Source organism: Mya arenaria, chromosome 13, assembly GCF_026914265.1.
Source record: "Mya arenaria isolate MELC-2E11 chromosome 13, ASM2691426v1".
Classification (NCBI taxonomy): Eukaryota; Metazoa; Mollusca; class Bivalvia; order Myida; family Myidae; genus Mya; species Mya arenaria.
In genome coordinates, this window is record NC_069134.1 from 5,536,628 (window position 1) to 5,563,043 (window position 26,416).

A 26,416-nucleotide genomic window follows, 5' to 3' on the forward strand; every position below is an offset into this window, starting at 1 on the left:
CCATACTTTGGATGAGGTAGGACAGTGCAATGTTATATAAAAGTGTGTATTACGGGCTCAAAGAAAACCCATACTTTGGATGAGGTAGGACAGTGCAATGTTATATAAAAGTGTGTATTACGGGCTCAAAGAAAACCCATACTTTGGATGAGGTAGGACAGTGCAATGTTATATAAAAGTGTGTATTACGGGCTCAAAGAAAACCCATACTTTGGATGAGGTAGGACAGTGCAATGCTATATAAAAGTGTGTATTACGGGCCCAAAGAAAACCCATACTTTGGATGAGGTAGGACAGTGCAATGTTATATAAAAGTGTGTATTACGGGCCCAAAGAAAACCTATACTTTGGATGAGGTAGGACAGTGCAATGTTATATAAAAGTGTGTATTACGGGCCCAAAGAAAACCCATACTTTGGATGAGGTAGGACAGTGCAATGTTATATAAAAGTGTGTATTACGGGCCCAAAGAAAACCCATACTTTGGATGAGGTAGGACAGTGCAATGTTATATAAAAGTGTGTATTACGGGCCCAAAGAAAACCCATACTTTGGATGAGGTAGGACAGTGCAATGTTATATAAAAGTGTGTATTACGGGCCCAAAGAAAACCCATACTTTGGATGAGGTAGGACAGTGCAAAGTTATATAAAAGTGTATATTACGGGCCCAAAGAAAACCCATACTTTGGATGAGGTAGGACAGTGCAATGTTATATAAAAGTGTGTATTACGGGCCCAAAGAAAACCCATACTTTGGATGAGGTAGGACAGTGCAATGTTTTATAAAAGTGTGTATTACGGGCCCAAAGAAAACCCATACTTTGGATGAGGTAGGACAGTGCCATGTTATATAAAAGTGTGTATTACGGGCCCAAAGAAAACCCATACTTTGGATGAGGTAGGACAGTGCAATGTTATATAAAAGTGTGTATTACGGGCCCAAAGAAAACCCATACTTTGGATGAGGTAGGACAGTGCAATGTTATATAAAAGTGTGTATTACGGGCCCAAAGAAAACCCATACTTTGGATGAGGTAGGACAGTGCAATGTTATATAAAAGTGTGTATTACGGGCCCAAAGAAAACCCATACTTTGGATGAGGTAGGACAGTGCAATGTTATATAAAAGTGTTTACAACGGGCTCAAAGTAAACCCATACTTTGGATGAGGTAGGACAGTGCAATGTTATATAAAAGTGTGTATTACGGGCCCAAAGAAAACCCATACTTTGGATGAGGTAGGACAGTGCAATGTTATATAAAAGTGTGTATTACGGGCCCAAAGAAAACCCATACTTTGGATGAGGTAGGACAGTGCAATGTTTTATAAAAGTGTGTATTACGGGCCCAAAGAAAACCCATACTTTGGATGAGGTAGGACAGTGCCATGTTATATAAAAGTGTGTATTACGGGCCCAAAGAAAACCCATACTTTGGATGAGGTAGGACAGTGCCATGTTATATAAAAGTGTGTATTACGGGCCCAAAGAAAACCCATACTTTGGATGAGGTAGGACAGTGCAATGTTATATAAAAGTGTGTATTACGGGCCCAAAGAAAACCCATACTTTGGATGAGGTAGGACAGTGCAATGTTATATAAAAGTGTGTATTACGGGCCCAAAGAAAACCCATACTTTGGATGAGGTAGGACAGTGCAATGTTATATAAAAGTGTGTATTACGGGCCCAAAGAAAACCCATACTTTGGATGAGGTAGGACAGTGCAATGTTATATAAAAGTGTGTATTACGGGCTCAAAGAAAACCCATACTTTGGATGAGGTAGGACAGTGCAATGCTATATAAAAGTGTGTATTACGGGCCCAAAGAAAACCCATACTTTGGATGAGGTAGGACAGTGCAATGTTATATAAAAGTGTGTACTACGGGCCCAAAGAAAACCCATACTTTAGATGAGGAAGAACAGTGCAATGTTATATAAAAGTGTGTATTACGGGCCCAAAGAAAACCCATACTTTGGATGAGGCAGGACAGTGCAATGCTATATAAAAGTGTGTATTACGGGCCCAAAGAAAACCCATACTTTGGATGAGGTAGGACAGTGCAATGTTATATAAAAGTGTGTATTACGGGCCCAAAGAAACCCATACTTTGGATGAGGCAGGACAGTGCAATGCTATATAAAAGTGTGTATTACGGGCCCAAAGAAAACCCATACTTTGGATGAGGTAGGACAGTGCAATGTTATATAAAAGTGTGTATTACGGGCCCAAAGAAAACCCATACTTTGGATGAGGTAGGACAGTGCAATGTTTTATAAAAGTGTGTATTACGGGCCCAAAGAAAACCCATACTTTGGATGAGGTAGGACAGTGCAATGCTATATAAAAGTGTGTATTACGGGCCCAAAGAAAACCCATACTTTGGATGAGGTAGGACAGTGCAATGCTATATAAAAGTGTGTATTACGGGCCCGAAGAAAACCCATACTTTGGATGAGGTAGGACAGTGCAATGTTATATAAAAGTGTGTATTACGGGCCCAAAGAAAACCCATACATTGGATGAGGTAGGACAGTGCAAAGTTATATAAAAGTGTGTATTACGGGCCCAAAGAAAACCCATACTTTGGATGAGGTAGTACAGTGCAATGTTATATAAAAGTGTGTATTACGGGCCCAAAGAAAACCCATACTTTGGATGAGGTAGGACAGTGCAAAGTTATATAAAAGTGTGTATTACGGGCCCAAAGAAAACCCATACTTTGGATGAGGTAGGACAGTGCAAAGTTATATAAAAGTGTGTATTACGGGCCCAAAGAAAACCCATACTTTGGATGAGGTAGGACAGTGCAAAGTTATATAAAAGTGTGTATTACGGGCCCAAAGAAAACCCATACTTTGGATGAGGTAGTACAGTGCAATGTTATATAAAAGTGTGTATTACGGGCCCAAAGAAAACCCATACTTTGGATGAGGTAGGACAGTGCAAAGTTATATAAAAGTGTGTATTACGGGCCCAAAGAAAACCCATACTTTGGATGAGGTAGGACAGTGCAAAGTTATATAAAAGTGTGTATTACGGGCCCAAAGAAAACCCATACTTTGGATGAGGTAGTACAGTGCAATGTTATATAAAAGTGTGTATTACGGGCCCAAAGAAAACCCATACTTTGGATGAGGTAGGACAGTGCAAAGTTATATAAAAGTGTGTATTACGGGCCCAAAGAAAACCCATACTTTGGATGAGGTAGGACAGTGCAAAGTTATATAAAAGTGTGTATTACGGGCCCAAAGAAAACCCATACTTTGGATGAGGTAGGACAGTGCAAAGTTATATAAAAGTGTGTATTACGGGCCCAAAGAAAACCCATAGTTTGGATGAGGTAGGACAGTGCAATGTTATATAAAAGTGTGTATTACGGGCTCAAAGAAAACCCATACTTTGGATGAGGTAGGACAGTGCAAAGTTATATAAAAGTGTGTATTACGGGCTCAAAGAAAACCCATACTTTGGATGAGGTAGGACAGTGCAATGCTATATAAAAGTGTGCATTACGGGCTCAAAGAAAACCCATACTTTGGATGAGGTAGGACAGTGCAAAGTTATATAAAAGTGTGTATTACGGGCTCAAAGAAAACCCATACTTTGGATGAGGTAGGACAGTGCAATGTTATATAAAAGTGTGTATTACGGGCTCAAAGAAAACCCATACTTTAGATGAGGTAGTACAGTGCAATGTTATATAAAAGTGTGTATTACGGGCTCAAAGAAAACCCATACTTTGGATGAGGTAGTACAGTGCAATGTTATATAAAAGTGTGTATTACGGGCTCAAAGAAAACCCATAACATAAGAGATGTTAATATTTAGTTTGATGTCTAAATTCTTGGTTAACTTAATGTCGGATTTTTAAAACTCTCCAAAGTGGAGAAACGTTGCTACGCCGTTGTTTAAACATCGCCTGTTTTATACCACTTCGTTAAAAGGCTTCACTCTTTGACATTGGAGAGACATTCATATTCCCTAACCAGAGGTGATAGATGTCCTTATCAGCTGTTTGGGACAACTTGAGTTTGAAATAATGATACTCGTGGTAAAACCTAGACACGTTTTCATTCAGTATGGTTTTATTGTTGTTAGCGAGTATTCTTGAAAAATGAATAAGTATTTAAACATGTCGTGCAAACTGCTTTTTCACGTTTCCATTACATCATTAAAACTAAAGCAATTTCAAATACCCCACCAACTTGCAAACAGACAACATGTGAACAGTGTTTTCTTTCACTTTTTAAGGAATGATGTTGGGGCCCTTTGATAGGAAATAAAAAAATAGCATCGTTTTGGCAAAAATACTTACATGATAGTGATTATGTTCAACTTTTTTTTTCAAACCATTTATTTAACACGCCTTTAGTCATATGCTCCCCAAAAAATACAATGGATGTTTCACCTTGGTAGGGGGGAATACATACTTTTTCAGAAGAGGAATGGGGCAGAATTTTAGATGCTTTTTCATGTGGAGAAAAGGGCCGAAAAACACTGGTTTTGTTCACAATGTCCATATGTAAAATTTAAAAAGGCCAGTGATATTTCAGTATTTTTATTACTGCGAGCACATGAGTAAGAAAATATTACGTTATTAAACACGTCTTCATAAGAAAAGGGCAACGAAGAACTCTTGGCGGAAAACCAGGCTAAAATGTTTAAAAACGTTCAACTTAACAGTGTTTCAACGAACTCTTTGAACGAAAAAACAAAAGAAAACCAATATTTATGCAGGTATCAAACGCGAAAAACATTTTTTTAGTTCTCTTTATAAAGTATCTGAATACATCGTGCTAACTATACTACACGTTCCTATGACAGCAATTGTCATATTTGAAACCCAATCCATCTTATTTCCTTTTTCAATCATCATCTGAGATATTCTTTCTCGAAAAATGATATTCATATTCCCTATGCTCTGAGATCCTTAAAGACAAGAACTTTTAAGATTTGCAATGAATTCTAGGGAACTATTTTTTACGCAACCGTAAATCGTAAACCAGATCTATACGGTATAAAACAGTGGTAGTATGCAGGTATAGAAGGTTATTTTGAAGATTTCAAGATGTAATTCAATAACATCCCGAAGGTCATCAGATATGTGTATAATAGTATTTTGTTTAAAGTCTTCAATATATCCTTGTAAACATAGCGTACATAGCAATACATGAATTAAGCATTATATTATCGATCATTATAGATAAATCAAATTAACCACAATCCCTTAACTAATTATATTTGTTTTGTATAATGATGAACTCCAAACCTGTTGTGAAGTTGCCATTAACCCAACTCTTTATACCAGTGTTAACATATATATATATTGAGTTTTCACATGCTTTTACTTAAATGTAAACTGTTATATAATGAAATAATATTGAGTTGAGTTGAGTGATAAATCAAATCACAAAAGTTGTGTCTGATAATAACTTATATCGATGTGCAATTTGTAAAGATACTGAATGCTGAGACAATAGTTTAAGATTGTTATTGAAACTAATTGGAACTCCAGTACATCGGATACATCCTTTAAGCTGTTCTTAAGACAGATATGATTTCTTGTTAAGCTCTCTAATAGGAGTTTTATGTTTAATGGAACGATGAGGATTGGCAGTCGAAGAAATGCTAAATGATTATCTTTGATATAAAGCTTGTTAACCGAGGAGCTTTTAATTGGCAAATTTATCCTCAATTTTAGAAAGCATATGCAGATGTTCCTCGACGCTTCAGAAACCAGAAAACATATTAGAAAAAAAGAGTATAAAGTTCAGGATATTATACTTATTTAACAACTTAAGCAGTAAACCATTCTGTCTTCAAATAGTCGATAGCTGCTAGACAGTACAGTAAACCAGTCAATCTTCAAGTATTTGATAGCTGCTAGACAGTACAGTAAACCAGTCAGTCTCCAAATATTCAAAAGCTGCTAGACATTACAGTAAACCAGTCAGTTTTCAACTATACGATAGCTGCTAGACAGTACAGTAAACCAGTCAGTCTCCAATGATTTGATAGCTGCAAGATACTACTGCTATAAAGCCACTAAATCCGTTCCCACATAAAATCAAATTAGACACGGTCAACATTATTTGAAAGAAAAATCACCAAAAGCCAGTCACATCAAATTAAAAGTTAATAAGTCATCCAAACTAACCTTCGGTAATGTAAGGGATATTATTACTCATCTCACGTTATTATATGAGAAACATTATTGTGTCTAATGCCAACGACATTATGTCAAAGTGCAGCGTTCGCTAGTGAATCTTAGTGATGTTCCGATGATCGGTTATAATCGAAAATCGATTGGTTGGGCCTGAAATCCGCGACAATAGATTATATTTGGTTATAATCGATCATCGAAAAAATTTTTTAGTAAGTGTTCAGATGCTATCTTTAACAAAATAGCTGGTTATATCCACAATGAGCAAGAAAATGAAATATTTTTCATACAACAACACTTAATTACTTCAATCATAGACATAACGTATATGCATACAAATGTATAATGATTAAGAGTTTAAAACTGAACATGAATAAAACTACAATTCAGGTACTATCTAGCATTTAAAAAAAACGATTGTACTATCGATAATCAGTTACTTGAGTGGAACCGATTATCGATAGTAAAAATGGAGCCGATTCCCAACACTAGTGAATCTACGTTGCCTTTTGTTTGTGTAAGGTAATGACATTAATTCAATAGTGATTGCCTTCCCTTGCTTAATTCATTTCCTTGATACAAAATTACTTCAGTTCGTATAAAGGCCCAGTCACATAGCCCGGCCGATGTCCGGCATCGGTAGAGCTCGGTGGATTTTTTTGGTGCCACCGAGCTCTCCTCATCGGAAGCAGAGCTCGGTGACGTGAACGGACTCCGTCCGGACATCTTCAGGCGACCGACCGAACACCGGCCGGTGACCGTACGGAGTCTCTCTCAAAATGCGAGTTTTTTCTGCCGATGTGGCAGCGACTACCGGCCGGAGGTCGGCCGGACATCGGAAGGAATACGGCCGGTACCCGAGCAGGTAACAGGACACCGTGCGATCGCCGGCCGGGTTGTTAACGGGCTTTGAACAATGACCGGCCGATGCTCGTCCGATGTAACACGGACTTGGGTGCCGAGCTATTCCGTTCTTCCTACCTGACATTGTCAGTTCATCACTATGGCTGCACCGAGGAGATTTCGAATGGCACTGCTCGAACACGAACTGGCTCAAGTAAGGTTCCAGTACAACCTGGTCCTGGCGGCAATACTAGAAGCCGCCGAGACGGAGCGACAGAGGGCCCGCAGAAGAGAAAGACGCTGGTGGGTGCGAGAGTTTATCCTACGCAGACCCCTTTTCGGCCAGTACGAGACTCTCATGAAGGAACTCGAGGCCGAGCACGCTGCCGACATCAAAGCCTTCCTCCGTATGGAGCCACAGATGTACTATGAGTTGCTTAACCGAGTTGGCCCCCGCATTACCAAGAGTACAACGTAAGTTAATCAGTATTTTGCAAACAAAATTCCCTCCAAACATTATATTCTTGCTAAGGTTTAATCATATTTCATCCTCTCCTGTTGCAGGCATCGAACCCCCTTGGACCCTGGACTGAAGCTGGCAATCACCTTGAGGTTTTTGGCGACCGGAAGCAGGTACCACGATCTTGCGTTTGCGTTTCGTGTCCCACACAACACCATCGCCCTTTTCATCCCCGAGGTGTGTCAGGCCATCTACGACGTATACGAGGATGAGATGTGGGCCATTCCCCAGACAGAAGATGAATGGCGCCCGGTGGCCGAGGGATTCGGAGACAGGTGGAACTTCCCCCACTCTTGTGGCGCGATCGATGGGAAGCACGTCGCAATCAAGAAGCCCCCCAAGAGTGGCTCACTCTACTACAACTATAAAGGCTTCTTTTCTATCGTCATGCTTGCGGTGGTAGACTCGAACTACAAGTTCATCTGGGTGGATGTGGGGTCACCAGGGTCGTGTTCCGATGCCGGCATCTTTAACCGGTCGCGGCTAGAGCCAGGTCTTCGTGAGGGAACGATCGGACACCCCAACCGGATTCGCTGCCTAATGACGACCGGGACACACCCTACTACATGGTCGGAGACGACGCCTTCCCCCTTCGGCAATACATGTTAAAGCCCTACCCTCATCGTCACCTGGCACGGGACGAGCGGTTCTTCAATTACCGGTGTTCCAGGGCACGCCGTGTGGTTGAAAATGCGTTTGGTATACTTGCCAATCGCTTCAGACGTCTTCTAACAACCCTGGAAATGAGACCGTCGACAGTAACTAAGACCGTCATGGCCTGCATGACCCTTCACAACCTCATGAGGACTCGTTACCCCAACATCCAGAATGCCGATCTCGACCGGGAAGATGAGCAGGGCCAGTTCATCGCGGGTGCATGGCGAGACCAAGCCGTGCTCGAAGATGTGCAAGCAGCAGGGAACGGACCATATATATATACTAGCAGAGATATCCGGCCGGGTTACGGCCGAGTTTCGGTCGAGTTCCGGCCGAGCATCGGCCGGTGTCCCTTACATCGGTCAGCCACCGGTACTATACTTTCCAAGGCTCTGTCCCACATCGGCCGGAGCTCGGTCGGAGTTCGGCCGGTGTCCGTTAAAAAAACCTCGTCCTCTGGATGTCTCAGATGCACGGGACACCGGCCGATACTCGGCCGTGCACCGGCCGACGTGTTTTCCGATGTGGTTACGATGGGGCTGCGATGAGGGAGCTCGGTGAGAGCCCGGTGAAATTTAGCTCCGAAGTTAAAATTTCACCGAGCTGCCACCGATGCGGTTTTAAGCAACAAACGCCACGGATGTCCGGCCGGTGTCCGGCCGGTGTTCGGTGAAAATCGCATCGCTGGCTCATCGGAACCTCATCGGCCGGGCTATGTGACTGAGTCATAAGGGAACATCTATAGCCTGTCGGTCGACGTCACACATCAAGGAAAGCAACGACTAAACTACCATACTCCCGCAAAACACCAACCATCCAAATCAATCATACCTTTAAATTACGTTCTCCAGTACGGCACGGTAACACACAAACAATTTACAGTGACAATCACGTCTGTATACTAAAATGGTGATTCAATGCACCTATGAGGAAGGTTGACGCAATGATTGAATGACGCACAGAGTAAAAAGATATGAGTTAGGTCAGAAATAATAAATTTTGGATTTATACAGGGTTGAAAAGGGCTGAACAGAACCATTGTTCTTCTAACCCTCTTTAGTGTTTGTCCTACATTGTCAGCCAATCAGGGGCGCTACATTTTAAAAATGTTTCGTTTCATGTTTGTGAAGAATCCTTACTTATTTCTGAAGACGACTCTTCAGGATTAAGTAAATTGTAACTGCGCATGCGCATATAGACACGTCTATTGTGCAAAGGCGCAATATCAGTGTCAACGTTGATTTAAATGACGTCATAATAACTTGCATTGATTGACAGGTCTTTTTGACACGCACACGGATTAATTTTAAAGCTGATGCAATTTGATAGTGGCTAACACAGTTACACTAAGTCGGTCAGAATATATTTAAGTAATTTCTTCGTAGATAAGAAACCACGTTCGCTTCGCTGCGCTCCGCTTCCTGAGGTTACTTATTTACGAAGAAATTACTTAATAAACTCTAACCTATACTTAAATTTGATTATTCGATTTTATCCAAATAAAAACTGATATTGTTTGTACACAAATTATTGGCGAGTAGACATCATGGATAAACACTCGATAACAAAATAACTATAAGATAGAATCATAAAGATTCCTTCGGTGTTTTTTTTTTCTTATTAGGAGAGTAATTCATGGCATATCTTGAATCAAACTCTTCAATTATATTTATTACCTGAATTATTCAAACAGCCGCACGTAGTTAGTTCGGGTGAAAAATACAAGGTGGACATTCTTTGCACATGGTTTGGTAATTTCAAATACGTTTTTTATAATAAAAAACAAGAACCTAAACACCACAGTTTAAACCTGCAACACAAATATTTTCGCTATATATATATATATATATATATATATATATATATAGAGAGAGAGAGAGAGAGAGAGAGAGAGAGAGAGAGAGAGAGAGAGAGGATCTCAAATGAGTGCTTATTTTGTAGCGAATATACTAAACGAGTTCATTTAAAAGCGATAAAAACGAGGCTCTGTCGAATACTGATTGTTTTTAATTGACGAGTTTAACAAATTTGATAATTTGATATAAAATAAACACGAATTTCAGATTCTATTTTTAACATAACTCATTTACGGTCGAAATCCAGGTCAAAGTTTCTTCAATACACTTTTCTTGTCATAGTGCGATGTATTTACACTGTGTGATATTAGGATGCTTCATACGCAGGAAAGAAAACAGCCAGACATAAAACATAACAACAAAAAACATAAATCATGTCTCAATTATCAACTGATTTTTAAAGGAACAAACAACAAAAATACATATTTCAATCAATTTAAATCAAGCAAATCAATAAAAAGAGCAGTGCCATAACTGCATGACGTCATTAGTTAATCACGCGATTGTGTACATGTCATTTGGCGGTTGAAGTCAGCGTCACAGTCGCTTTCAATAGTTCTAATTCGCTTTGTAGGTGGTCCATTACAGCATGGATTTTGATGGATGTGCACAAGGACATTACCTCCGTGACTTGGAGCACCATAAATGTTGTAAAATTCCCCAGAAAAAGTGGGATGTGATGTGGAATCAGTGACTGTGACAGTGTGTGCACTTGAGCATTGCTGGCGAACTGGAATACATGATGCTGGACATTTACAAGTGTTGATTTGGATTAATGTGGCTATATTTGTTTAAAGATGCAATGTTTTAGTGTACCGATATTTGCATATATAATCTGGTTTGCAGGAACGTTGTTATCATTCAATTTCTTCACTAGGTATTTTCTGGCTCTGTGTTCAGGTAGGTGTATATTTGGATTAAGCCCAGCCTTCTTCACCATTCGTTTCATCATGGAATTGAGTTTGTTGATACCGACATGATTTCTTTTGAAACATCGTTTCTATGGTTTGTTTACATTTTTGACAGCGCTTATGAATACATTTTTCTGTGATGCGGTTACCTAATTTGCATAGTTATTACACTAGTTGTATATGAAAAATATTGCATGGGGTTATATCACTCCTGCGCCGTAAGTTATGTTATAAATGTCGATATCTGATGTGCATACTCAGACGTATTAATAATATACGGGATAATTGTTTGTTAGAGCAAGATCGCTATTTATTCGCGCCCCAAAAGTTTTATTTTTACAAGTATATTGATGATCACGAGATGATTGTGTTGTTTTTTTGCAATTGATCACTGCAATAAACAATGTTTTTCTTTTTTTCCTAGGGTATGCATATCACATATATATATAATGATCGTCAATTTTGGGATTTTTACAGAAAATACGCCAACTCATATACGAGCGTAACGCCATATGGTCGTGTGCAAGCCCCGTGGGCGCCGACGTTCCATATGGTCGCGTGCAAGCCCCGTTGGCGCTGACGTTCCATAAATTCAAGAGAGCGGGCTATGATTTCATATAGTTCAAAATCGTATCATTTTAGTATCACTGATAAATCATTATAAATCGATGGAAAGGATATAAACTAAGATGAAATCATGTTTTGTAAAGCATTTCCAATGTATTTATACCACGTGATAAATTACATCATAAATGCTACGTCGAAAGGCAACATTTTGCTTTAAAAGAAAAGTGAAAACAAAGATATTTTTTCTTTTTCTTCAACATTTTCAATGAAACAAAGGGTAGTCTATGCCGCTTACAGAGACCCGCCTTCGTTTTATTACCGGAGCTCTGATCAGGTGATTAGTTTCCTCAAACACTTCGATAAATCTGTTTCCAAACTAATGTTTTGACAGTGCTCCATCAGGCGGCGGTTTTGTGAAATGGTTTGTCGAAGTGTTTTCAGAAACTAAACTCTCAATCAAACTTTGGTAAAAGATGAAGGCGGGTCTTAGTGAGCGGCGTAAACTGAGATATGTTTCATTCAAAATGGTGAAGAAATAGTAAAAAAAAATGTTATCTTTGTTTAAAGTCTTCATTCAAAGCAACATATTGCCATCCGACGAAGCACTTATGACGCAATTTATCACGTGGTATACACACACTGAGTACAGCTTACTACGATTACACAAGACTGACGTCTGACGTTTTTGCTTCATTTTTACTTGAATGTTACAAAAATATTTTGAATGTGCAATAAATCGTTGCCAATACCATTCGATAGCTGGTTAAATTATTTTTAATTCGGGTTCATTACGTTAGCTTCAACTGCTCCAGCCAACGGCACTCTAAGCTGTCACTCATAGTTACTTGTTTAAGGCATGTGCCGAGGGAACAGTGAGCTATGGGAAATAAATGACTGAACCAAATTAATGCAGACCGACGAAAAACTGTCTACGAAAATAAATGTTTGTATACACTGTCAGAATTGCTCTACATGATATGGAGCTACAGTAAATGGGGCAAATCCTCGGTTGAATTGGCTCGATAAATGTGCAACACTTTGTCGAAATAGGTTGTTTTTACTTCCGAAATGTGTTCGACCAGTTTTACAGTTTTACAAAATACAACAAAATCGTCTTCTAAGTCAGAAGATATGCATAAAAGACAGTATATTTGATTGTGGTCTATTGTATCATTGTCAGATCGACAAGTTTTTGTTTTGTTTGTTGTTGTTGTGTGTTTTTGTGGGGGGGGGGGGGTTGTGTGTGTGTGTGATTTGTTTTGGTTTTTTTGGGGGGAGGGGGGCGTTACGGGTGTGAAGATTACTTAGTGGAGGCAATGTGATATGTTTGTCGGAACTTTGACCAGATACAATGAAATTCAATTAACAATTTGAATACCCTATATATACATACATATAAATGGATAATCTGAACCGAGTTAAATTAATTTATTTTTTTAGCTGGTATATCAACTTTTGATTGTTTATATATTTTTTAATATAACGTTGTTTCGGGATATTTAAAATAGCTGTAAAACCTGCAATCTCTAATAAATTCTTTACATAAGATATGTTTTGCTTTGGCAACAGCAACAAACATATTTTCCCATAATCTTCGTACAATGATATTTTTACATTGTTATATTGTTCACCAAATCTTAAATGATGCTAACAAATCTATCAATGTACACCGGGTATCTACCTATTTCCTATACATATTGATGATTAAACATTTAGCGATGTTTTACAGAAGTTTGAATGTATACGTTATATTTCTTCATTCTTCCTAAATCCCTTAACCTCACACCCATAATTCAATATTGAAACAACAAAAGCATTGAATAGTTGACAAACTGCACTTGGCTTAAATATAGACGGTTTGTCACTCACTAATAACACAGTATGTGATGCTTTTTAACATTCACCAGAAGTTCTTTGATTGAGTACAAAACATCCAATGAAGTTTAATACATTACGTAAAAAGATATGTACAACCTCTATGGTTTTCTCTCCATAAAAACATTGTTAGAATCGTAAAGATAACAACACCGGATTTATTTGAAACTGAAATATAAATCATGTTTAATGTTCTGTTTGAAGTGAGACAATCATCGCAGTGATCACATTAATCTTCAATCATCGCAGTGATCACATTAATCTTCATTTATTTTTGCAATTATACATTCTATTTGATTAGCGTAGCTACAAATGCCAACAGTTGCAGATAATCAAACTTATTGGCAATTTGTTCACTCGTGTAAGCAAGCATAATACATCATCATTGTCTTTTCTCACCGGGCAACATGACTGGCGATAACTGATAAAACAAGAAGTAAACTGTTTCAACTCAAAGATCTCAACTCAAAATCAAAATCTTAGCTTGACATTTTATATTGACCTGATAATATTTATTTTGTGTGATGCTAAGACTCTGAGAGCATTGTATTTAACGCAAAAACAAACATATACTCCTATCATTATGCTTAAAACAAATCACATTCGTTGGCATGGTGATAAACAAGAAGGGGAAACCATGTAAAAAAAACGCCACCCTCTATTTTCTTTCCAAAATCAATCAAGCAAAGGCTACAGACTTTAAGTATCTTCCATGGCCAAAAGTGTAAGTAAAGTTCGCCCTTCTTTTCCCGGAAGCAAGATAAGAATTGCCATTTTGGCCAGATATTTGGATCTACTTATCCGGGGTGGGAGGCGTAATGTTCCACATGTGCACATTGTCTTTGGCACCTTGTACGGTGTGTATGTGTATTTTTTGTTTTCGTTTACAGATGCACACTCTATATCGGTCCGGTAATAAGTATAAAGAGCGTTGCCTTGATATAACTTCCTAGCGGATAAATGGCAATCTAACTGCACGCTATTCATCAACATTGTCCTTGTCCATTTCTTAGCTAGAAACGTTGTTTTTTGTTTCTACAGTGTATCATTTTCAAATCTGTGAAAATAATATTTTCTCTGAATTGATGCAGCATTTAAATCACATGTTATCTTATATAGCCATGTACGTTTAATCTGAAATAAGTATTTGTCTTTGGATTGGATATGCTTAAAATAATTATAAATGTAAACCTCGAAAATAACAACTAGAAATCAGAAAAAAAACTACGAGTGGGTGTTTTGGCTTTTCATATTGAATATATATATATAGTAATCATGATTGAGTTGTACATTGTCTTGTATGGTTAGATCTTGTATAAGGTTTACACTTGTACACTGTAAATGTAATGTCATGTTATGCCTTCGCTTGATGTCTTCACTACTCTGGCACTATACGACATTGGTGCCGGTAAATGTGCCGTGTAACTTGTCACTATAGTTGCGATGTAATTAGATTGAATTGAAGTTGCAATTAGATGCTTTCGTGACTTTAATCAGTTCACGTGCTTTCTGTGACCCTGCAAAACTCAAGTAAGTTTCAACAGTCCCAGTGCTTGGTAGAAAAATCACAAATAGGTTCCATGTTTTTCCCATCAAATTTCATTGCTAATATTATAGATGATTTATATTTTTATCATCTCATTATATCAGATTTTATCTTAGTTCTTGTAAAAGACAGCATGCCGTCCTGATGAATGCATTCCTCCGCCTACAATTCGATGTACAACTTCAAAGCATTCCTGCCAGCTCCAACCACCATGTAAGTTCTGCACTTCGGAGTTTAATAAACAATGTTTTCAGTCAGGCACCTGTTCTCAAACAATTCCTTCTTTTAAAAGCTAAACGATTAAAAAAATACAGCAAAAAGATGGATGAAATAATTCGACATTGTAATTTTCAACCAAGATAAAACACAGGATGGTTAAAATCGTTTCAATGAGTAACATGAGTGTGAGCAAGTTCAGCGATTGCCATTCGTTTTAAACTCCTAGTTCATTGGCTTGTTTGCAAAACTTATATTAAAGAGTTTTTTGATTTTAATAGTAAGTGTGTGCTTCGTCTTGTCTTAATTGGTTTTGTTAGTTTTCACAAGACCAAAAACGTTCTGTTTATCCTTCTTGAATTTTGATCGGCATTATTAATAAGTATTTTACGTGAAACTGGAACATTCAAAGTTTTAAAACATTTGAATTGACGACAATACATGCCAAAACTCGCACAGAATGGCCATTACGAGTTTCTGTCGTTTGAATTGGCTACTTAACTCACCATATATGGCATTCGATGAATGTATCATTTTCATTTGAGTGGCGTAACTCGCTTTTATACGAGAATGCTGAAATTTATTAAATGTTTGCGACAAATACCTCACCAACAGTGTTCGTATGCCTTTACGTATCAACGTTGAACTCGCTCAAAGGATACATGCACAGTTTTCACATCAATCGTAGCCTAACGGACGCTCGTTAATGTGCCGAAAATTTTCTGTTCGAAGTCGCTTTTTGGCCAGTTCGAACTGGATGTCTTTTCGTTGCAAAGACGCATTATGATCATGCTTTTATTGGCTGATTGACAGTAGTATCATCCTTCCGGCACATTATGTTCTGTAAATAGCCCCAGTGGAAAACTGTCAGCAGTTGAACCACAAGCACCACTCGCTAGTTATTTGGATGGATTCATAATAAAATGGGGGAACTGGAAATCTACAGAACGACAGCTCATTTCCGTCAAGCATTTACGACCCTCTGCAATTTAACCGTCTACCAGTTTTAAAAATATATTGAATTTACTGCTTAATCAATATCATGAAACACTCAAATAAATTGACTTTTAACAACCAGACATTTCAGTCGTTTGATTTTCATGATGGTGTTACCGTGATACTGTTGTCGTAATTATTTGTCAATATTATTTGTAGGATAGCATACAGCTGTCTAGGAATTTGAGATCTGTATTGTACAGCAGTAAATTAATTACTAAACATCTTAAAATTGAGATGCTACGTTGTTTTTAACATGTTATATATGAGGGGCCACCTAATTTAGCTAATTCTGCTAATACCTATGTTCGTATCGTAGTACAATGTATTTTTCTCAGTTGGAACACTTCGGCCATTTTCCAATGGAAACCTACTCGGATGTATTTGGACGGTCTACAATGTCAAAATTGTTTAGATTTAACAACACTGCCAGCAGATCGAGTACTTATTGAAATTTAGCAGTTTATCCTTTGGAATAACCTCTGAGGAATCTTCACGAAAATTACAAATTACACGTTAAACACTTATTATTACTTTTATTGTTGTTGTTGATTTTACGAACGCCTTTAACTATTGCCCCGGCATACATTCGATGTTGTTTTCGATGGAAAAGGCCGAAGTGTTCCGATGGTATTGTTCTTATAACTAAAAGCTCAAAAAACGGAAAACACTTAAACCTCGCCGTCGACTGTTGTTGTTTTTTTGCCTCTATTTGAAAACTATTGCTGGCAACAGTCTCATTATTTGTTTTAGGAGCAGTCATTTGATCTAATGAAATACATCGATTTAATTTTCATCAAAAGCCTCTAAGATTCCGCAAGAACTTTCTCTAAAATTCTTTAAGAATCATGTTCATTCTCAAACTTAAATAGAAATTTCTAGAGTATTTTCTAAACAATCCCTGATATATACGTTCTAAAAATATCATGGGGTAAAGCATATTCTATTGCAGTGAATCTCGGTAAACCAGCATTTAAAACTGGATTATTAACAAATAAAGTACTGATTTTAGAAAGTATGTACACAATACACAGGTAATTGGGATGTGTAATTCAGGGAACATCAAGGACTTAGCTCGTGTATGAGTCAGGCACTGTTCTAATCAGAGGGTTTATACATTCAAAATATGTCAATGCCTTTGATCTGTTATATCTTACCTTTGTAGTCCGCAAAGCGTTTGACTTTAAAATGTAATGGTTAATGGGAGATGGTTGTTGTATGAAGCTAAGATTATATCTTAAATGATCTTGGAATGGACATATGAAACGCGTGAGTCAGGAAGGTGTTATATTTCCAATAGGAATCAGATTACATTCTTTAAATGGTCTATGACTAATGACTTTTACATAATGCTGCTCTGTTTCAGTGCTATGGAAATCGTCAATGGTTCACTTCACTTAAAAAGTTTATTGAAGATATTTTTTCTAACTAATAGCTTCACAAAAATAATTAAATTATGTTTTAAATCGCGAGGTTTTAAAATGGGGAAAATTGAGGACAAATATCACTGCATGTTATTGAGCCAAAGTTAGCCAGGAACAATAAGTTCGCAAACAGTGGTAATTATTCCTTATGTTTTTTCTTTCTTTAAGTACTGGTTGTTTATAAAGAAAGATGTACAGGTAACGGAAAGTGGTTGATGTTAGGCTTCTGCGACTTCTGGTTAAATTTTCTTTAAGTCTAGTCTGCAAATATATATCTTTGAAAATAAAGCATTTTTTCTTTATTAAGTCGATATGCAGAAATGTGTCAATTGTAATGTCATGTTGCGAATATGTGCAAATCTTGTACATTCATACAAGACTCGAAACGTTTCTGATCATTACCTGACTTACAGTGTTTCCCCAATATGGTATGTACTCAACTTCTTTTCTTCCTTCATATCTGTCCACACCCTACTTATATATCCTTTATACTGTCACTTGTGCTTATTTTGTATCTATTATGTATCGTGTTTGAACTATTGAATCCATATCTAAAAAAAAAAAAACTTATTCCTATTTTTTAGCATTAGAAACAACTTTTCTCGCATAAAAGATATATATCGTTTAATCGTCAATCATACGCATTTTTCTGGTAAATGAGTAATTTAATTCCCTTGGAGAAGAACTCTATAAGATATGCTTTCGTTCCAATCCATTTCAATATTATAGACAACTTGTGTGTGTGTGTATATTCTGTGAAGTTTGTTTGTATTATGTTGAATAAAATATGTTTAAATCAAATCTTGTACAATGTAAATTACATAAAATAGTCAAAGTTGTGTATGAAAATGTTTAATCTTGTGTGAAAATTTGTGCGCCTTACGTTGAATACTTTAGTGTTGTGCTAAGGGGAGGTTATTGCCCCGATAGTTGTTCAATGCTCAATAGAGGATTTAGAATTTTTCTTACAGGAAAGCATTAACTCTGGTTTAAATATTAATGGTTTGTTTTGATTCTGTTGTTATTTGCAGATAATATGACCATTTTAGGCGATTTGTCACAGGATTTTCAAAAAACAATTAAACAACTTTTCTTTAAATTACAGTGCATCAGGTCTTGTACATCAAAGACTAAAATAATATATTTTCTTAAATGGGGTAAAATACAATCAAATGTGACTTGGACCTAACATATCAAGATTTTTTCGAAGTAGCTGATTAATTTAACTCTTATAAGCTATACTGGAAATTTTACATTCCACCACGAGCATTCGGTTGGAAAAGCCCTGCAGGCTGTGATTACATTATTAAATAAATGTAAGGAATATGAACTAAAGCCTAAAATAGTATATCAGTTGTTTGATGCTTTGTATGTTTAATATTAAACAATGAATGTGAAATAGGATTTCACTACAATTGTAAGTCAAATACTGTACGTGTTAATGCATTTATAATCGGGTTTAAGTGTAGAACAATACATTTAAACAAGAATGATATGGAAATGATAGCAAGAGTTCTGGTTGGATATGTATAATAGAGGTTTTTTTAAACTCCTTGAATATGAACGATATTTTTATTTTGCTTCTAAGAGTACTCTGTTATTCTGTCAATTGATAGTCTGTGTTCACCGTTGAGCATACAAACACGGCGGTACGCATGTAATAATGGACCTCGTAATTAAAGTTAAGGTTAATGTTTATGTTAATGAGAGTATATGCTTATGTTGTAATTATAGAGACATAAAGTATGAATATCACTTTATATGTATTTGTCGATGGTTTTTTTCAACTACCAACAAACCTATTTTAAACGGATGTTAACTCCTTTTTATTAAAGTTTTATCAATTAATAACATCGTCTATTACCTTACGAAATTACGATTTTTAGTAAATATATCGAAGGAACATTCATAATACGTTCAGCATAAGATAACAAAGTTATAAGGATTTACTCACTGACTGTATTGATACAATCACCATCATTATGTTATTTACATTCAGCTGTAGAACATACCGTTTAACTAATTGATTATATATATGTTCATATTATACCTCACATCAATGTGTCCCTTATTTGTATATATAAACTCGATCTGTCCGTTTATCACTGTATTTTGATGAAAACATAGTTTAATGACGTCAGCGGTCCATATTATATTTTTAGCCGGTCCGGACCCCGCCAAAAAATGTAATATGGACCGCTGACGACATACAATTGGTAAGTGCGGCTTGCTACTTTTACAACGGCGAATACTTGTCGCAAGTAAATATTATTAGCTTTGTTCAATAAAACACAATTAAATCGCTTTAAAAGTATTGAATTGTAATGAAAAGTGTTCGGTATAATATAAGAAATATAACACACCACTTCGGGCCATATGGCATTATGAGGACCGGTCAGTCAGCCCCAGAAGGTGAATGGACCGAGGCGTAACACCTTCGGAGGCTGACTGGCCGGTCCTTATAATGTCATATGACCCTCAGTGGTGTGTTATATTTCTTAGATATTATACCTGACATTAATTTGTCCCTTCTTTATATTTAATCTCGATCGGTCTGTATATCACTGTATGTTGATGAAAATCCGTTTTTATGACGTCAGCGATCCATATTATATTTTTGGCCGGTCCGGACCTCGCCAAAAATGCAATATGGACCGCTGACGTCATACGATTGGTTAGTGCGGCTTGGTATTTTCACAACGGCGAAAATTTGTCGCAAGTAAACATTGTCAGGTTTGTTAAAATAAACATTTTTAAATCGCTTTAAAAATATTGTCTTGTAATGAAAAGTGTTCGGTATAATATAAGAAATATAACACACCACTGGGGCCATATTGCATTATAAGGACCGGTCAGTCAGCCCCCGAAGGTGAATGGACCTCGACTAACGCCTCGGTCCATATACACCTTTGGTGGCTGACTGGCCGGTCCTTATAATGTATGCTCTGTAGCCAAAACGTTTCAACATAAGTCTAGGTAAGATTTAATGGAAACCAATTGTGTAGAAGCAACTGAATTATTATACAATCGCAGACCGTCAATTCACGGGGAAATGAAAACCGCCGTCATTATCACCAGGCACATACCTGTATCCTGTAAATAGCCCCGATTGACAACTTGCAAAGTATTAATAATCCAACAAGAAGAATTCGCTTGTTGTTTAATGACCTCAATGTAATTCTCTAATTACACATACAAATACGAAGTAGTGCAAACAAATATTTTCAGAAAACGCATAGTGTACAATGCCTTTAATTACACATTCTTAAAACCTTTTGGCAGCAATTGTATAATTACTTGCTATAAGAACAATCACTATAACTCAATATATCCTCAACAAATCCGGATATAAGATGTGAAAGCTCTGTGTTTTTATAATCAGCATTTACAAAAGTGCATCTTGCAAGTGTGCCAGCTATATGATATTTCCCAGCACCAACATTAACTCGATAAGTTACTCACACTTTACGGAAACGAAGCGCGAAATATGAACATTCATCTAAAGCACATTACCATCAAATCAAAGATTTACGGCTTTTAGCATAAAACATTCGACTACAAGCTTTTAAACATATCCAGTTAACCGCTATAAACGTTTTTATCGACGTTCAAATAATTATCAACCCTACCTTTTATGCATTCCATGAATGTGTTACCGAGCTACCGTTGCGGTCATTATGTGGTCAATGGTCGTATATATTGCTGATCAATACCATTGTTTTGCTTAGAGTTAAATATGAAACGCATTTAAGTTTTCATCTTAAAAAACTCTTCAGACACTGTCTTCGACTTTTTGAGATTGTTGTTCTTTTATAACATATTTGTAAATTAATATACAAATATATAAAAACTCATACTCGAAATATTTCAAGTTGGTTACCTTCCTATTTTAGGTGAAAACTCTGTTTCTACAAATGCGTCATTTCACTGCATTTGAGCACTTTTCCTAGAATATCCAAATAATCGTAGATGCTAAATAACACAAATCCCAGAACTGACATAGTCTTCTATTGCAAGAACTAGCAATGCTGCCACCTCGCCGCCGGTTCTTCGTTGCCATTGTTTTAATGGGGGGTTCGATTTCCGATGGAGAACTTTTGCCAGTAATTGTATAATTACTTGCTGTTAGAACAATCGTTTTAACTTAATGAAATATATTACGTTTGAAACATATCCTCGCAATTTCATTTCAACTGGAGGTAAATTTTACGTTCTAAGAGCTAATGACAGAAAATTGCCTTTTTACTGAAAAATAAAATAAATGAATTACAGCATGATCACCAAAATTGGTTTATAGGGGGCATATAGAGCGGGGCTTTCGTGTATTGTTTGTGATCTGTATGTAATTTGCCATATAGTATAACCCTTATGAAGGCATTTAACGTTTATACTTGAAGAACATATTAAATAACGAAACTTGTTTACAAATAGTCCAGTATTAATGGAGGAGGTATAGAAGTTTAAAAGCTTTGTTTTTCAAGTTGTTCGTGCTTTAGGAATATAAGCACACAGAAATGTGAAATCTCCGTTTTACTTTCAGTACATTAAAGGGAACAAAACAATAACTGGCCAAAACGACTTTACATAATACATCCAAACCCACGCATGACTTTATATTCCATTTGTAGTATTACTCTATTTGATATGTTTCAAAGAAAAAAAACTTAAAAGTTGGTGCAGTATTAGTAGATAAACCAAACAATAATTGAAACTACACGGACAAGACTGGTATCCAAACAATAAACGAACACCTTACAGAACGAACACCCTGGCTAATGCCTTACAGAACGAACACCCTGGCTAATGCCTTACAGAACGAACACCCTGGCTAATGCCTTACAGAACGAACACCCTGGCTAATGCCTTACAGAACAAACACCCTGGCTAATGCCTTACAGAACAAACACCCTGGCTAATGCCTTACAGAACAAACACCCTGGCTAATGCCTTACAGAACAAACACCCTGGCTTATGCTGTTCAGAACGAACACCCTAGTTAATGTCTTACATAACGAACACCCTCGTTAATGCCTTACAGAACGAACACCCTGGCTAATGCCTTACATAACGAACACCCTTGCTTATGCCTTAAAGAACCTACACCCTGGCTAATACCTTACAGAACAAACACCCTAGTTGTTGCCTTACAGAACGACCACCCTGTCTAATGCCTTACAGAACGAACACCCTGCTTAATGCCTTATAGAACGAACACCCTGGTTAATGCCTTACAGAACGAACACCCTGGTTCATGACTTACAGAACGAACACCCTGGTTAATGCCTTAAAGAACGAACACCCTGATTAATGCCTTACAGAATGAACACCCTGGCTAATACTTTACAGAACGAACACCCTGATTCATGCCTTACCGAGCGAACAACCTGGCTAATGCGCTTAGCTTATGCCTAGCATACATTAAAAAAGACACACATTCTGTTTAAACCGATGAAAGATATTCGTAAACTTTGAATGCTTGCGTGTATCTCGTTGTGTTTAATGCATTATTTTCGCACAGGTTTTGCGACCATCACATTAACAAATATAAGCCAAACTGATTGGTCGTTAAAACAATTATTTCATTGAAAACTGTTGGAACTCCAATACATTAAATAAGTCCATTCATTAGACGAATAGGATTTCAACTTAAGATTATTTAGTAGATAAAGCTCTTTTACCTGATAAGCAAATATACTTTTAATTCAGATGGCAATGTTCCATGGCCCTTTGAAACCCCATTATCTTATGATGTATGCATTTCATTAATACAATGTTGACTTTGATACATACTTAAATATCGATTGAAACATCCCAGGGGTAACTGAAAATATGCCATGAAAACAAGCAAGACGCATTTTTCAACCTGTAAATCCGATTTTTAGCAAATATTAACGGAAATAGAAGTCCAGCATGTTCGATCATTCTATCTAGGATTTGTTGGTGTTGCTTGTGCAAAAATGGCATAAGATGGCATACTTCGTTAACTGTTCAACATTTCGATTGTCGGATTGATTTGTATTGTTTTAGAACAATAAGGATATATATCATCGCGTTCAATTAGGAAGGTGTATCACACTGTATTGTTTCTGAAACATTTTGTTGTTATGTTAAATGTAAGAAAACAAATTAGCCAACTAAAATGGTTATGAAACAACATTGAAAACAATGATACAATGAAAGCTACACAAACTTAGCAGTGAAAAAAAAAATGAAATTTAGTTTTTGTTTAGAGGCGCAAGGCAAGTTCTGAAGCACCACTGAACCAGAGACACAAACGTACAAACACCACATGCACACGTTCAAACACATCTCAACATTGGTTTTCATTTTAAATACAATTTTTGCATATCAGAGCATTATATGTAGGTATCTCTAGGTCTTCTGCTTATTTAAACCCATGTTTAATTTATTGACACCAAGACAGTATTGAGAACGTAAACACGACACAATCTGACAAACGAGTTACAAATAAGACCGTGTAGCGAATATGATGACAATCTGTTGAAAGTTTTCAAAATGATGCATAGATTTATAAAGATTCACCCACTTGCTAACATTTTAACTTAATTATTTACGTCTTACTCAAAAACAACACAAACATAATTAGCAAGTAAAAAAATCAAAACAAAATAATAAAAAATAACAAGCACGGCAGTAAAACACATCAGACTTCTGTAGTTCGATAGCTGCATGAATACTACGCCAGATACCGCTCTAAAGACACGAACGGTATTGCATTTTCTTCACCAAATCCGATTTCTTCCCAGATAAAATCAAATTACATACGGTCAACATTATTCGGGAGGAAACATATGTTGAGATGGCAATCAAATCACATCTGAAAGTTAATTTGTCACCGTAACAGAACATGGGCGATATTGGAGTTAAATATAACTCATCCGTATGTATCAACTTAAAGACTATGAAGACTCATTTTTACCTTTTTTAATTATGCTATTAAAGTTATTTCACTGGTACAATATTCACGAGGGATGAACAGAAAAGTCACGTGACCTCAAGTGCGAACGCAGGTAGTATTTTGGCTCGATTAATCGTCAGTCGGGGTAAGATTCTTATCGATATTTTTGTTATATGCGATAGTGCGTTAAAGTGTCATAGCGCAAAAATGCATTGTGTTGTCTTTCGATCGGTGTATTGGTCGCCATTCACGTTTGCATATATATTATAGGATGAGGACGTGGTCATGGGCTCGGAATGAGTATAGCATGCCAGGCAATATTAAGCCTATGCAAAAACAAAAATAGCAAACTCTGCAATCTGTCATCGTAGGTTCAAAGGTATTTCTTCGCTTCAAAATATTTGAATATGGCTTTAGTGTTTCTCAAAACTAAACTACCACTAAAGACTATGCTAAGAGAGGTTGACTGTATTTCACTGACCAGCGCGTTCAAAACAGTGTCTCTGTCGAACCGGGAGTGGAGTGCTATTATCATGTTTTGTATAAACAGTCTGAAAATTGGTGGATTTGAAAAACCGTACTTAAAAATGTAATTACAATATAGAAAAACCGTATGCCATACTGCTTACTTAGTAACTTTAAGTGTTGGACATGGAAATTGTTTTTCTCTCCTAACAACTAGGTTAGCGATGTGTGCGTATACATGACGCATTATATTACACTATACGAAATAAGCAAAAGTAAGTTTTGTTTTCGTTTCTGTTTGAGAAGCACTCAATAAAAACATATTTGGCTGTATAAAATCATACTCAAACTACTGGTACTGTTAGCGGACATCAACGTTTAGAACCCTACGAATAGATACCATAAGATCTTATCGTAAACATTCCTTCAGGGTTTTGCTTTTTTTATTTGGAGAGTTATTCATGGCATATCTTGAATGGAACTGTGAAATAGTGGTATAACCTCAAGCAATCTAGCAGCCGCATGCAATAAATTAAGGAACAAAATTAATAAGGCTGAACATAACTAACACATGGTTAGTAGAACATCATTTTACGAGTTTCATGAATCTGTTTGTTTATTGACTGTATAGCATGATATATTGATATATGAAGGCTTGATACTGAATACTCCTCTATCGGAGTGAAACATCATTTGGACTAAAGTAAAAAGGAGTATTAAAGACCAGGATACGCAAAGTGTTTGTGGACTTTATGCGTTAAAAGCTCGATCTCCGGTGAAAAGTATCAACCAAATCAAATATGTATACGTCTAGTACAAAATCCCCATGGTACACTTTTATCGGAGTAATGAATCATTACAATTAAGAAAATAAAGGATAAATGTCAAGACACGCGGCATTTTGAAGATAATCGCATTGAAGCCTCGATCTGGGTGAAAGAAATCTACCAAAGTTAATGTTTTTATGCCTAGTATGATAAAATAAACCAATGGAATAAATGTACTCTGACAAAAAAATAATGTGTCAGACATTACACAAACTACTTCGTCCAACACTTAAAGAAGAATCATGTTATATTTCTCTAGGATTCAAACAACTCTGACTAATTAGTTTGAAGGTCGCATTCATCAGAATGATCTCATAAATCATCTCCTTTCGTTCGTTATTATACATTCTAGTTGAATAGCGTTACTCCAAAGGACAAAAATAACAAATGGTATAACTTGTCAATCCTTTGTTCACTCCCCTGTTAGTAACCATAATACATCATGAGTATGGATTTTCGCTTAGGAACATGACTGGCTATTTCTTATAAAACAAATAGTAAAAATGGTATCATGGCGTAAATGTATGATATTTTGTCCGAGTTATGTTTCCTAGGTGAAAAGGAAATAAAAGAATATGTTTCAATTATTATCCTCGATTACACAACGAAAACTACATGAACAAG

At 36.7% G+C, this 26,416-nt stretch overlaps 2 protein-coding genes across 3 annotated transcripts in view; one reads left to right on the forward strand and one right to left on the reverse strand.

The window, feature by feature from the left end:
- The window catches only part of LOC128214673 (uncharacterized), a 90,242-nt gene that overhangs the window by 31,461 nt on the left and 32,365 nt on the right, over positions 1–26,416 (reverse strand). The window lies entirely within an intron of this gene.
- LOC128213818 (putative nuclease HARBI1) lies at positions 7,174–8,142 on the forward strand. The gene is made up of 2 exons (XM_052919875.1): positions 7,174–7,487; positions 7,578–8,142. Exons 1-2 carry the CDS (start codon positions 7,174–7,176, stop codon positions 8,140–8,142), a joined length of 879 nt encoding a protein of 292 aa, XP_052775835.1.

Excerpts from the sequence above, each read along its gene's own strand:
- LOC128213818 (XM_052919875.1), top strand. The coding sequence starts at position 7,174 with ATGGCTGCACCGAGGAGATTTCGAATGGCACTGCTCGAACACGAACTG. Across the intron at positions 7,488-7,577 it reads CGCATTACCAAGAGTACAAC|GCATCGAACCCCCTTGGACC; the intron begins GTAAGTTAATCA and ends CTCCTGTTGCAG.